The sequence below is a fragment of the Falco cherrug genome, chromosome 1 (genome assembly GCF_023634085.1).
Source record: "Falco cherrug isolate bFalChe1 chromosome 1, bFalChe1.pri, whole genome shotgun sequence".
NCBI classification, from domain to species: Eukaryota; Metazoa; Chordata; class Aves; order Falconiformes; family Falconidae; genus Falco; species Falco cherrug.
The window spans coordinates 108,325,203-108,338,007 of NC_073697.1; the positions used below are offsets into that span (position 1 = coordinate 108,325,203).

Consider the following 12,805-nt stretch of genomic DNA (forward strand, 5'->3'; position numbering starts at 1 on the left):
TTTAATTAGTTTTCTTTCTCCTTTTATATGGTAACTTCCAACTCCAAGCTTTTAATGCTGTATTGGTGGGAAACGGGAATAAAAGAACAGTCTGGGATGTATCTCAGTTACGCTTCACAATGCATAAATCCGCATGGTCATTTAGGAGAGGGAGCAAAGGATGCTACAGTTGAACTGCAGCAGTTAAGAGCAGAGGCCAGGTAAATACAGCGTTGTCTTCAAAACCTGCATTTGCCCAGGATATCAGGCTTACATTTGTATTTTCAAAATTCAAACCAGACTCCCTCCGTGTCACTGTAACATTCACAGAAGATACCATTTTCTTCAACAAGATACCAACAGGCGCAAACAAACATTCCTTCCTTCAAAGCATCCATTATCCTCAGGGGAAACTAAATCCACCTTCTTCCTACATGCTCAAGCAGCATCTCTAATATCACAGCAGCAGCTATAAAACACGGAACAAACTTACAGATACAAGTGTGCATGTTTTCATGTGAACACGATGGTATTAAGGTTAGCTGAGATGACTCCCATCCAAAGCCAACCCAGAACAGCCCAGCGACTCCCAAACTACAGGATGCTGCTAACACGTACCCCAATGGAGGCACCGTGCATTCCCACCAACAGACGTTCTCGATCCTCGTATGCAACTTCCTTCTGCCTTCAAGCGATAAGAAACCAAAATACACATTTACCCTTTTCCCATAATGGAGAGGCTGCAGTTATAACCTCAACAGCATCAGCAAGAACATGCACTGCGTCGGTGTTACGTGCAGCTTTCCTATGTGTTTGATGTCTGGGTAAAGCATGAGGTTGTAATTCTGGGCTTTCCTTTACCACAAAGGACATGCAAGAGCTGTGAGCTTCCTCATACCACTCTGCCAGAATTCCTGCCTCTTGACTTTCTTGCCTTCCTAGATCTGAAAAGGAAGCTTTTCTTTGGTACAGCAAACAGCTGCCTAGGCAAAGAGGAAAGGAAACATGAAATAGTTCCCTCTCTAGTGGCTGCTTCGCACAGATCACCATTATCGTTATCTTCTCTCATTCCACACTTACTCTATAAAAGCCCAGAATTAAAGCCTTAATCATGACTTACAGAAATCCTTGTGCTGCACATGACAGAAGGATGATGATATTTTAGAAGGAAAAACTGTTAGAAGTTACAGATTATGACAGTTCCCCGAATAGGAACGTAGCTGTCTTCCCCTGTTTATTACAAGCTGATTATTTCAAAAAACCACATTTTTTTCAGAGCTAACTTTGAACAAATTTTACCTCTATGCAACACACAACCAATAAACCAGACGTTTGTTAGGTATTGAAAAATATGCTTTCAGTCCTGTTTTAAAAATAGATTCACTTGAAAACGTGAAATATTTGCAAATAAGATGAGGCAGAATGAATTAGACTTCATAAAACCCAAAAAACTGAACTTGCATATTAAGAATAAAAATAAAAACTGACTCACTTGCGGACCAGGTGTGCTGGTGGTGTGTGAACGCAGGCAGGCTCATGGAGGGGATGGATTTCAGTGTGCATCGATTATGCATGTGTACCATTTTGACCTGTACAATTACACTGACAGTTGTTCAGTTTAGTATTTAGCTCTTGAATTAAGGTCCCACCTATGGTGAAATTTTAACAGCCCATTTACAAAGCAAGCAGAGAAATATACGGCAAATTTGTATTTAAGGTACAAAATTGGAGATCTCTAATTGTGCACAGTGCCAGGGCTTCCTGTCAGACCACAAACACACAGCTCTTAGATACTCATTTTACCATTTGTAAGGACAAGATAAGACCTTCTTCTCTAGTTGGAGATATTGTGCAGCCTACTGTAAAGACAAAAAACATTCCAAGAGCCTCAAAAAGAAGCTGCAACACAAGTACAAAACACTCACCAGTAGAAAATACAAGCCGTCAGGTGAATACCAAAGAACTGGACCAGGCACCAAGACAGCATTTTCCCATCAACCTGGGAAATGGTGCCCTGCTGGCTTGTCCTGACACAGACCTAGTGTCCTTACCAGTCTTGCATGAAGCTCAGAGGCCATCTCACAACAACTCAACAGAAGAAAGAACAAGAAATATATTCATCGTGAGTTACTGCAAAAATACTCTACCATTCTCAGGGCTTTCCTGAGAAGCATGAAAAGCAGCCAGTTGCACAGCTGGCAGTTCAAAACAGCCACAGGGAAAGCAACACAAGTGTGCAAGATGTTTTCAAAACCTCTGCATACCACAAGCGCCGGATTTTTGTCTGCAGACCTGATAAAATACTTCAGCACAACCTCACCTGATTCCTTCAGCTGCTGCCAGCACTTTTATCCAAAACTTACATTCACAAAAGATTTATTTTTTCACAGGAAGTTTTACTGACTACAGGTGAGCAGGAGATTTTTGTTTGCTTTTGTACATCCTTCCTCCTCTGCATGCCTTTCTTCTTTTAAAAAAAAAAACCATCACACACAGAGAGCAATAAACTGTATGGCCAGGACACAGAGGCAGTTGTAACTGTACTACAGTTTTGTAGGCAAAATTACAGTTTGCCTGCTAAACACAACCTGCGTGGGCAAGAAGGGAAAAAATACCACTACCACAGTCCGTACGACTGTAGCTCAACAGCCAACACAGCACAAACTGCCTGCATGAACACTGAGCTCCCAATAACCTGGGCTGTAGCCCCCCTGACCTCCACAGTGCCTCTCGTGCTGCAGACAGCACACCCCCTCTGAACACTCTGCAAGAGTCTGGTCAAGTCTGTATGTGAGACAGGTACCCAGGCACTCCCCAAAGTACCACTCGATTTTAATTTCCAGACCATTTGTCTTTCCAACCACAGAATTGCTACAGTCAACACATTCAAAAGGTAAATTTTTCTACCTTCAATTAACTGCATTAGTACTGTTTATAACTATGTGATTGATAAATGCTCTACAGAAGCTGTAATTAATGTATTTTTTCCTTGGAACACATGCTGAACCCCTTGGCGCTCAGACACTTAATGAAAAGCAATTTATCAACTTGCTTTGAATAGCTGAATCTGACTCCTTAATGCAGAGAAACACACTTTGCTTTAAGCACTGCTACTCTGAAAAAGTAATGCGTACCACAACATTATGAATGCCATCAGCCACGGTTCGGATTTTGATCAGGATGACAGCGACCAGAGCACTCATCTCGTTGAGAAACTGGGTATGATTTAGTACGGCTTAGCTGGGATCCTTTCCCCCGGGATGCAGTTGAGCAGATTTGCAGATGTGCTTTTCCAGGATGGAGGTCAGGAGCAGCTTTTCAGGACACCGGACAAAGTTCCAAATTCTCCTGTGCCTGCGTGGCTGGGAGCCTTCTCATCACTCCTCATGCCGAGTGGCACTGGCACGCTTGCCGGGAAGCGGCAGCTCAGTGTACTTCAGCCTGGACATGTGTTCAGCTGCTCACAAAGCAGACAAAAATAAAGTGCTTACAGAGTGAATGCTAATTTCTCAAACTGAGCATTGCTTTGTATAGTTGACATATGCAAAAAAAAAAAAGGTATTTAGAAGAAAAGGCTTGACATCACAGAAAATTTTACACTGGTATTAACTGCTGGGGTGATTAACCAGCCTTCAAAGCCGAAACTCACATTTCTGGGACTCTAGGCTAGAGATTTCCAATATAGAAATTGGTCTGTACTCCATGTGGCAGACTGAATGTAAGGATTACATATTTCCATTGCACATGTAAGTCTGTTTCCCATTCCTGCAGTGCCTTGCTCTCTTCCATTTGTCTTTTGATGCAGATAAAAGCCAACGCAGACTGCAACTGCTGATACACAGAAAGGCGCAAGAAACAGTGCACCTTTGGACTAAGGGGAAAAAAAGGACTCAGGTCCAGACTGCTAGAGCATGTCAAGAGATTGTCTTTGAAACTACAGAACTAGAAATGAAAGCGCTGTGTTTTTTATTTGATTTGATCAAAGTGACTAGAGGGGAGGGGGAGAAAGCACATCCTACAGATGCAGGCTAAAATTTAATGACTTCACACATAATGTGGGACCAGCTGATCCCATACAGACATAAATAAAGAGAGAAAACAAAGAGGTAAAGTCACTCTCGCTCTGAATACACTGCTTCCACAGATCGCTGCTTTAGGGTCTGCCAAAGAGCAACAGGAACCCATTTCAGAGCCAGAAAGACAGAGGAAGCACATACGCAGCACTCTCGCCACGGGCACACGTTTTCAGTCTCTAGCGAAGAGTAGAGGAGCGAGCTCCTGTCAAACCAGAGAAAACATCCTCCAAATGTAATGGCTATTTGAATAAATAACCAATTACTCCCTGTGTGACACCGTTACACCAACCTGACTGCGGGATACCGGCAAACTGTGGCAATCTTCCGGAGGAGGGCTTTGTGCTAGCTGCGAAGGGACGAGACCATAATTCTCCTCAAACGAAGCATCTGCTCCGATACACATTCAGCACTGGGAGAACGAGGCTTTGCAGAAGTACAAATTGCACTACAGGTAGCAGCCTTCCAGATCCCAAATAGCAGCACAGAAGAAACAGGTACCTATCGCTGCCACGCTCACTAAGAGAAAGGATTTCAAGTACCTGCTGGATAGCCTGTGCGCTCGTGGAAATTTCTAACTGCAGAAGGTGAACCATTTAGATTGCTTCCAGGATAAAATGATCTAGGCCTTTGCCTTTCACTAAAAATTAAGCAGAAGTCATTTTAAAGAGCGAGGCAGACAAGAGTCTTCCACAGGAGATCAAAAAGCCCTCCAGATGTTTATTTTAAATGAAATTCAGAAGCCAGTATAAACCAGATTTTAAAACACTGAATAATCCTTACCATAATTTGCATGAGAAAAATGTAAGAAAAGATTCCATCCTGCTGCTCTGAAACTCTCCAGGAACATGCAGGGCTAGATTTTATTCCTAGACTCTTCAGATGAGAATCTGAATCTTGAACAGCCCCACACTGCAATCTGATGACTGTTAAGCATGTTTCTTCCCTGTGCTATATGCTTCGATGGATGCTCAACACACACATACAGGGGCATCCCACGTGAAGGAAGCCTCTGACCTTCCTCAGCAAGACTATTCAAAATTCCAGATGGAAACGTGTCTAAAAATGTCAGTCCTAAATCTTACAACTTCTTTGCATCTCGCTACTTCATTGAATGCCTCCTGATTGTACAAAAGCAGAATATTCAGGCGTCAATCTAAGTAGCTTGGGTGTTAATGCTGACAATATCTCTGGAGAGAGAAAGAAAAGAGAGGACAGATTTCCAATAGCTCAGACGCTTGTCTGAAAGAAAAGCTGCTACACAGCAAGAGAGATACAGAAAGGGAAAGTAACACACCAGAGAACTTTTACCAAGGTCACATCAGGATGCTGAACACCACCCATCTGCAGGGGAAGATTTAGATGCCTATCCCACCACATATATCCATTCACTTGTTGGCAACAGCAGTCCTCATTAAACCAAACTGATTCTAACCATGAAAGTAGGACATCGGGAAGATGATATTAGCTAACAAATACAAAAGGAAAACCAACAGAGAGCCAGTCCTGGATGGGTGCCCTCTGCAGCAAAACACAGCCCCGTGGCATGTGCAGAGCCCCTGTGTGACCTGGGAACAGGCAACACGGACTATCCCAGCCAGAAGCGTGGAAAACTGCTCTAACCAACGCTAAGGGCTCCCAGCTTGCAGCTGAGAGGAGATTCTGCACCCATATGGGCAAGAGCAGAAGTGGGAACCCATCAAGAACGGGAGCTTTTATGACTTGCTGCTACGCAGGGTCACCTACAGGTTGCAGTTCCTCATTGCTTTGAAATCAGGGCTGTGGACACGTGGCCGATCACTGCAGATGGATCGTACCACGAAGAAAAAGCCCTGCCCCCAAAATATTGTATCAGTTACCGCTGTGCCCTTAACAAGAGCATTTCTTGCCTGTTTCAGCGATCTGAAAGACACGCTGGGCAAAATTTAAAGCTATGACAAAGTGATCTTATCACTTGTGTGCTGTTCTTGCTACACAAGCCCCTGATTCAGCAGCATGTAATAAAATCTTCATTTGCATGAAAAGCACTCTCTGATCACAAAGTCTTCTGTTCAACAGTCCTCTTCCCATCTACAGGGTAAAGATGCAAGCACCACCATCATTTTGCCAGCGACTAAGGTGAAGTTTTGTTTACCCTTTATTTGGAGAGGCTCTCAACATTTTAATATAATCTTTTCCTAAAATTCTAGCGGTATTTTTGAGTAGCACAAACGCTCTACACATCCAAACTATGCAAGCACTGCAAAGTTCACATACTATGCTTTCACCTACACTTTTAATAAGTGCGCCACGCCAAGAACATTTCATATCAGCACGCTGTGACCATAAACAGTTCTAAAAATGTCTTTAGCATTCAACAAGTCCAGCTTTCTCCAGTTTGCACTTAGTGTTCAGTGTCATGACACACAGCATTCACAGAGGACATACATCAAAGGAAAGGAAGGTGTAGCCACGCAGCAAAGAACAATGCTCTGCCTGCAAGAAGATTAATCGCTGTCACAGGAAACCAATAAAAACAAGTATCTTGTTATCTTTCTTTACTAAGAGACTGTTAAAGCTTAACTGTGTTAGGAAAGCTTTCTTTCTTCGGATTAAATCATGAGCCTAATGTATGTGGGCAACACACATACCAGCATATGCAATTAATTGGCTCTCTCCTGATGCTGCGGGGGAAAGTCCACTGCTTCAGAGGCAGGCTGAAACCTTCTACAACCACCCCGTGCCTTCTCGCGATTAGAGATCTCTCACCAAGGCCAGCCCCAGCTCCCTGCCCTGTGCCAGTGAACACCACCTCCCATTTTCACCTGTTTGCCAAAGTTAATCACGTCCCACATATGCACCCTGAAATCACACCTGGCTCCAGGCACACTCGGCCAAAACAGAAATACCTTTCATCACGTCAGCAGTGCAGTCCCCATTTAGAAACGTTTTTCTTTCACGTTAATCCAGTGCCAAAACGTTATGATATACACTGTGCTGATCCAGAAACGGTGCTAAGGATGCTGCTGCCTCCTGTCTATCACCGCTCGTCTAATCTAGCGCCTGGCCATGCAACGGTGGCCCTGTGACAACAGGCACTTTCAATTGGGCAGCTCAGCAACACATGTACGCTGAATTTTTGAACAAGCTATTCTAAGCTGCTTTGCTAGCAATTTCTGGCCTGTGCAGTTTCTGGCCCTCACAAAGAGCAGACCTGTAAATGACATCTTGAGGATTAAGCTGATTGAGATGCAATTTGCCTAGCAACCATTCATTAAGCAGAGTTCAGAAACAGGCCAGCAATCTATTCCACCTCCTTATCTGAGCAGTAAACAGATAACAGTCTCTACTGTGTCCTCTATCCTTCAGTTCAGACACATTGTAAACAGATTTTTCAGAAGTTTAAACTCCTACAGTAAATCTCAGAGAACAATCCTCGCTCTCCAAACACGAGGGATTCGGTTTCACCAAGTGGCTTACAAGCATGAAACAGCTCTAGAACGAGAGTAATGCAAATCAAATCGTGAATGCATTTGCAGTTCCTGTGCCTCCAATATTTTCTCACGTCAACCACTAAGAGCCCATCCTAGTCGATAAAAAAAAAAAAAAAGATAAATCTTAATCATGCAAGCATTTGGCATTGCTATTCTGATCACTGAGAAAAACTCAATAAAAATCTTATTCCCTTCCTTCATCTTCTGGAAGGAATCGATTGGCACTTCCAAAGTCTTTGATAGAGGTTCCCCCCTTCAGAGAAGAAAACAAAAGTCACGTCCTCCCTCCCATTAAGCATTTTTTCCTCATAAAATAAGCAAGGCAACGTAAACGTCATCAGTGAAAATCAAACCAGCTATTTCAGCTCGAAGAATTTAGCTGAGAAGATTAAGGAAAATCATGATTTTGCATAATTGTTTCTCTGCAAGAAACATCAGATGAGATCTCATTCTGCTCCAAAATTAAACAACAAAGATTAGCACGGACATATTTAAGACTACATACCCGAATGGCTTTCCTTTGGTATACAGTTCTTCTGGGAAATCACTGTGACATACAGCATGCTATTACAATTAAATATGCAAGAAAGAAGAATTAAACTGACTATGAATAATTAATACCCTACAATACTATTTCATAAGGGAAGTCGGGCTGAATATTCCCGCAGACGAGATATACCTAAACACAAGGCACATCAGTGCTTGCAGCTTTACTTTTATGATGGAGTCTAAAACAGCGAGTAACTTTACGGCTGCTACTCAACGCCAGACAAGGTGCCACCTATCCATGCCTCCCCTCTCTGGCTCGCTGCCCGCTGGGCTCCAGAAAAGCTGAGAGAAATGCAAGTGTTGCAGTAGTCACTGCACTGCTCATCCACACTGCAGAGGTAACAGGCTTCCCCAACACTTCCCATTAAAAGCAATTAACTGACTTCCCAGTAAAGAGAATAAAGCAAATATGATGCAACAATTATTTACATGATAAGATCAGGCAAAGGCTGTGAGAAAAAACCAATTAAAAAGGTTTGTAAGAGCTAAGGAATGCAGCTTACTTTCCCAGAATGTATCTTAACGAGAAAGATACCATCAACTCACAGAGCAGACCTTCCTGTTTCAAGTTCACTGTTTTGGGTGCTGCAGAACAACTGTGGCAAAGCCACAGCTGGGTGGCTGGGTGCAAACTCTCCATCTGTTTTATTAGCTCCCAGTGAAAATCGCAATTAAAAATACACCTTTCTTTTTTCACCAACAGAAACCCTAAATGGCTGAAATTCATATTTACTGGAGCTGTCACAGAATCGGTATTCAGCCCTTGGCATTTTTCACTGGACACTGGTGATCAGGTCAGCTCTGCGCTAATGGACACACCGTACACTTGTTGCACACATTGAGCTGGAAATCCCTGGTTCCCCTGGGTCTATCCAAGCAGCACCCCACCCCACACACACACACACCCATCGCAGAACGCTACTTTTGGTGATAAAAATTTGAAATCCAAGCAACATTGGTGATCACTGAAGTGGAGCAGAGCACTACTAATGTATCTGCGGAAGGTGACAACCCTACAAAGACACCTTCCCCAACCCAAAGCCCCACACTGCTCTGACTGCCTGGAGGGTCTCGCTCCTGCAGGATCCAACACGCTTCTCCTCCAAAGTAAACAAAAATCGAGGGTCTTTCTGCACACAGGCAAAGTCATGTTAGAAGTACACTAGCTTAATATTAATTTTCTATTAAAAATTAATAGGATTAAATGAAGCTCGTGAGCCAGCAGGAACCAAGATGGTTATTTTGCTGACATGCTCATTGCCCGGAGGAGGGGGATGTGAAGGATGGGCTGCAGTGTTTCTGCAGGATGGTGGCCACGGGATCCATGCACTGGCCAGAAGGGGTAGAAGGGGGCTTGTCCCCACATCCCCAGTGGGACCGCGTGTTCCATCAGTGCCGTGCCGTTCTGCTGACCAGCAGCTTGTCCCCCGGCCAGAAACTGATGGGGAAGGTGAAGCCCGTGAAGGGGTCATCCTGGGGAAAACCCCAGTGTCTTCCCACTTGAGATCCAGTCTTCTGGGTGCTGCCTCTGGTCCTTGCCCATTTGCACACATGCCCCTTTCTCACTGCCAGAATTAACCCTGTTGCCAAAAAGCATCCTGCAAATACCCAGCGTTTACACAAGCCAAGTTTAACCTTCAGTCCCTATTAATGTTAGGAGAATAGCAAAAATTAACCACAGTGCAACAAGAAAGTATCTGCATTTCTAATTATACAACAAAACACACCATGTGGCAATATTTCCAAGCGCCTTGCTGGGAATAAAATAGCCAACGGACTTACAGCTTCCATTTTGAGCCGTGGATGGAAGGGCAACCAGAACTGGGGTTGTCAGCATTGAAGGGTGAGGACATGAGAATTAAGGAAAATGAAGTGACAAACGTGACAATAACAGAAATGTTAACCATTAGAAAAACAGTCACCTTAAAAATTTTAAATTTCATGAACTCTCCTACTTTTTAATGGCTTAGCCTACTTTTTCCAACCTAATTTGCATGATCAAAATAGGCCTCCTGCCAGGAAGCATTAAAATGGCAGCCCCCCATCGAGACAAAACTCCCTTCGCCATACGAGGCTGAAGGACTAATAACTATTCCTAAAAACATTTAAAATCCATTAATGTTGTTTAGTAAACATTTATTTAGAATTAGTGCAGCTTTCAGATTTTTCTTTATCACGCTCTACTAAAGCATTTTATAAAAGCTTTTGAGGGAGGAGCAGGTACCCCCCCAAATGCCTGTAACATCTCCAACCCCCTCTAAAAAGCTAAGCATCTTCACGCTGCTGCTCTGCCACCGCTCTCGATGTTTTCCACCCAAAAACCCCAAAGCATTCTCCAACATCAGCCGGACAATTCCCAACAGCTCTTTGGGGTACCAGGCTGGGCAGCTGGAAGCCCCCCACCAAGATGCACACAGCCGTCAGACCAGAATAAACCAACCCCACCGACCTCCCCACATGGCAATTAATCCTATATGCCCCAAAAACTCCAGGCTACTACGATAGTAGTATAAAACTCAGTATTGCTGATGTACTGAAGATTTGAATTCTGGTACAGATATACAGTGCTTTACACAAATTTGTCTGAGCTATGCATTATCCTTTCAGCGCCATCTGCACAAAACCAGAGTTTTATCTAAGTGTTGGAAACTAAAATAAATCATTTTCTCCCTATCTATGATCTTGTCGGAGACAGACGCCACAAACCTGAGAGCTGGCTAGTGCAGGCTTGTCTAGTTAGAAATAAAATTATATCCGCATCAATATGATTTATTTTTAAATAAAAAATAAGGCAAGCCAGACCCTTAATATCGAAACAGTCTCAGCCAGCACCCTCCCAGCCCACAGAAGCCATAACACATGGAGTGTGTAACATTGTCAAAATAAAACTGGGATTGGCATTGCCATTTCCCCTAATAAGAAATGCCACCATCAAGAGATACATTTTAATTGCCACCTATAATGAAAAGTACCTGCTCATTCTCCACTTGCTGTGTTTATTGTTAACAAAACACAGGAGGTATGTTCTGGTACTGTTAGCTTTTTGACATGTCCATGCCCCACCAGATCTTTAAGAGCAAACTGGGCTCCCTGACCCCACGCGACAAACGGCACATCTCCGTCACTTCTGCTCTAACTGCTCAAGGTTCTGGGGCTGCATTTCTCAAAGCATCTCGTCCTGAGCATCCCCTGTGAGCGGGAGACCTCACAGTAATTAGCACATTCTGATACTGGAAGTTCAACTAATATAAATGCTTGTCCCTCAGGACAGTACAGACAGGACAAATCATTGAGCATGTTGGTCCCCAAAGACCCATTGTTTCTACCTTTGAAAGTCACCAAAGTCTAGTAAATAAATTATTTCTCCAAAAGCATTGCCAACAAGAGAAATCTGGTTATCCTGGTTGAATACATTCTCCAACCAGCAGCTACAGGCTCTTACAGGATCACTGAAAAGATCCAAAACCATTTTATTTTCATATGTAGAGTAACATCAGAACTCACTGCTGTGAGATTGCAATGGATTTCAGTTGGCAAGTCAAGCCATCTAAACCACAGATTATAAAAAATAAAGACTAAACATTTTTAGATCTAACTTTCATACACAGGCTGCGTTTTATGAACTTTCATTGGAAATGTTACATCAGAATAAAATCAGATTTAATTGGCTCTTAAATAACTGAACAGTCACTTTAATTTTATTTCAGCAGCAGCAATTCATAAATCAAGCAGCTGAAATTCTAGCACAGAATGACAAGTAAATAGAGCAGAACACACTGAAGGAGAGTACGAACGCCACACGGTGAAAGGTGATTTTTCTTAAACTTTGTGCGTCGCCATTTTATGGACACCGCAAAGCTGCTGCCACATAAATACTTGAGAGCAAAAATCTGTCAGTCCTGTGATGCTACACAGTTTATCAGCAGTAACTGCTTAACAAAGACCAATGGATGAGATGATACTTGCCCAACTGGAACCGCTAGGAGAATGGCTGGGATTTTAACCGGGGATGCAATTTCCCTCATGCTCACTAGATGGAAGTATGTAAAATCTTAATTCTTTCCTGCCTCAACTTGAATTTAAGTGGTTGAAATGTCATGTTGTACTGTCACATTTTAAGAAGCCTTTTTGTGGTTCTTCGCTGGCAACTCCACTCATTGATAATCTGGCAAGTAGAAGATGCCTTGAGATATTAAACTAAGCTGTGCTGGAAAAGATAGTAAATGTGAGAGAATATACATCAGAAATATTAAATATATTATTTAGGCTAATTCATTTTTCCCCCCTTTTTTTTTTAAGTACATGCATTCCATTTCTAGAGTATTTAAATAATAATCACTAATGAGATGCTTCAGAGAAATGAAGTTACATTTTTTTTAAATATTCAGGCTATTTTAACAAAATAACAACTCTAAAAATACCACTTGTCAATTAACAGAAACAGGGAATAGAAAAGGTATGAGAGGCTTCATAAACGCTGTTGCAGTTTTGACTGGAAAAAACTCCAAATTTCTAGAAAATACTGGGAGAGGTACAGGGAGAAAGAGCAACCTGAAGTCTCACAGAACAGAGCAGCAAACATGAATGGGATTAAATTACACACAAATCTTCTGGAAACAATCTTAAAAGTGACTTGTTCCAAAACAAGCCATTTCTAAATTTAAACACTGAAGAGTTCACAGACGGGAAAACTAAAAAAATCAGGCAATGGTGTGACCAGGAAAAAGAGCT

The 12,805-nt window shown here is 42.6% G+C and overlaps 1 protein-coding gene across 10 annotated transcripts in view; it reads right to left on the minus strand.

Annotated features, from left to right (window-relative positions):
* The window catches only part of FAM222B (family with sequence similarity 222 member B), a 38,884-nt gene that overhangs the window by 20,342 nt on the left and 5,737 nt on the right, over positions 1 to 12,805 (minus strand). For 2 of the 10 annotated variants that reach the window (XR_003560232.2, XM_027806104.2), the window contains exon 1: positions 1,472 to 3,085. The exons of 4 other annotated variants lie outside the window; for them this stretch is intronic. Coding sequence is in view for 1 of the 6 variants with exons in the window: in XM_027806104.2 (XP_027661905.1) it covers positions 1,472 to 1,562 (91 nt within the window). In the remaining 5 variants the exon portion in view is untranslated. Of the gene's footprint in view, positions 1 to 1,471; positions 3,086 to 3,113; positions 3,437 to 9,856; positions 9,875 to 12,805 lie in introns of those variants that run through there. 4 more of the 10 variants (XM_027806110.2, XM_014280529.3, XM_027806109.2 and 1 more) reach the window with 3 other exon arrangements.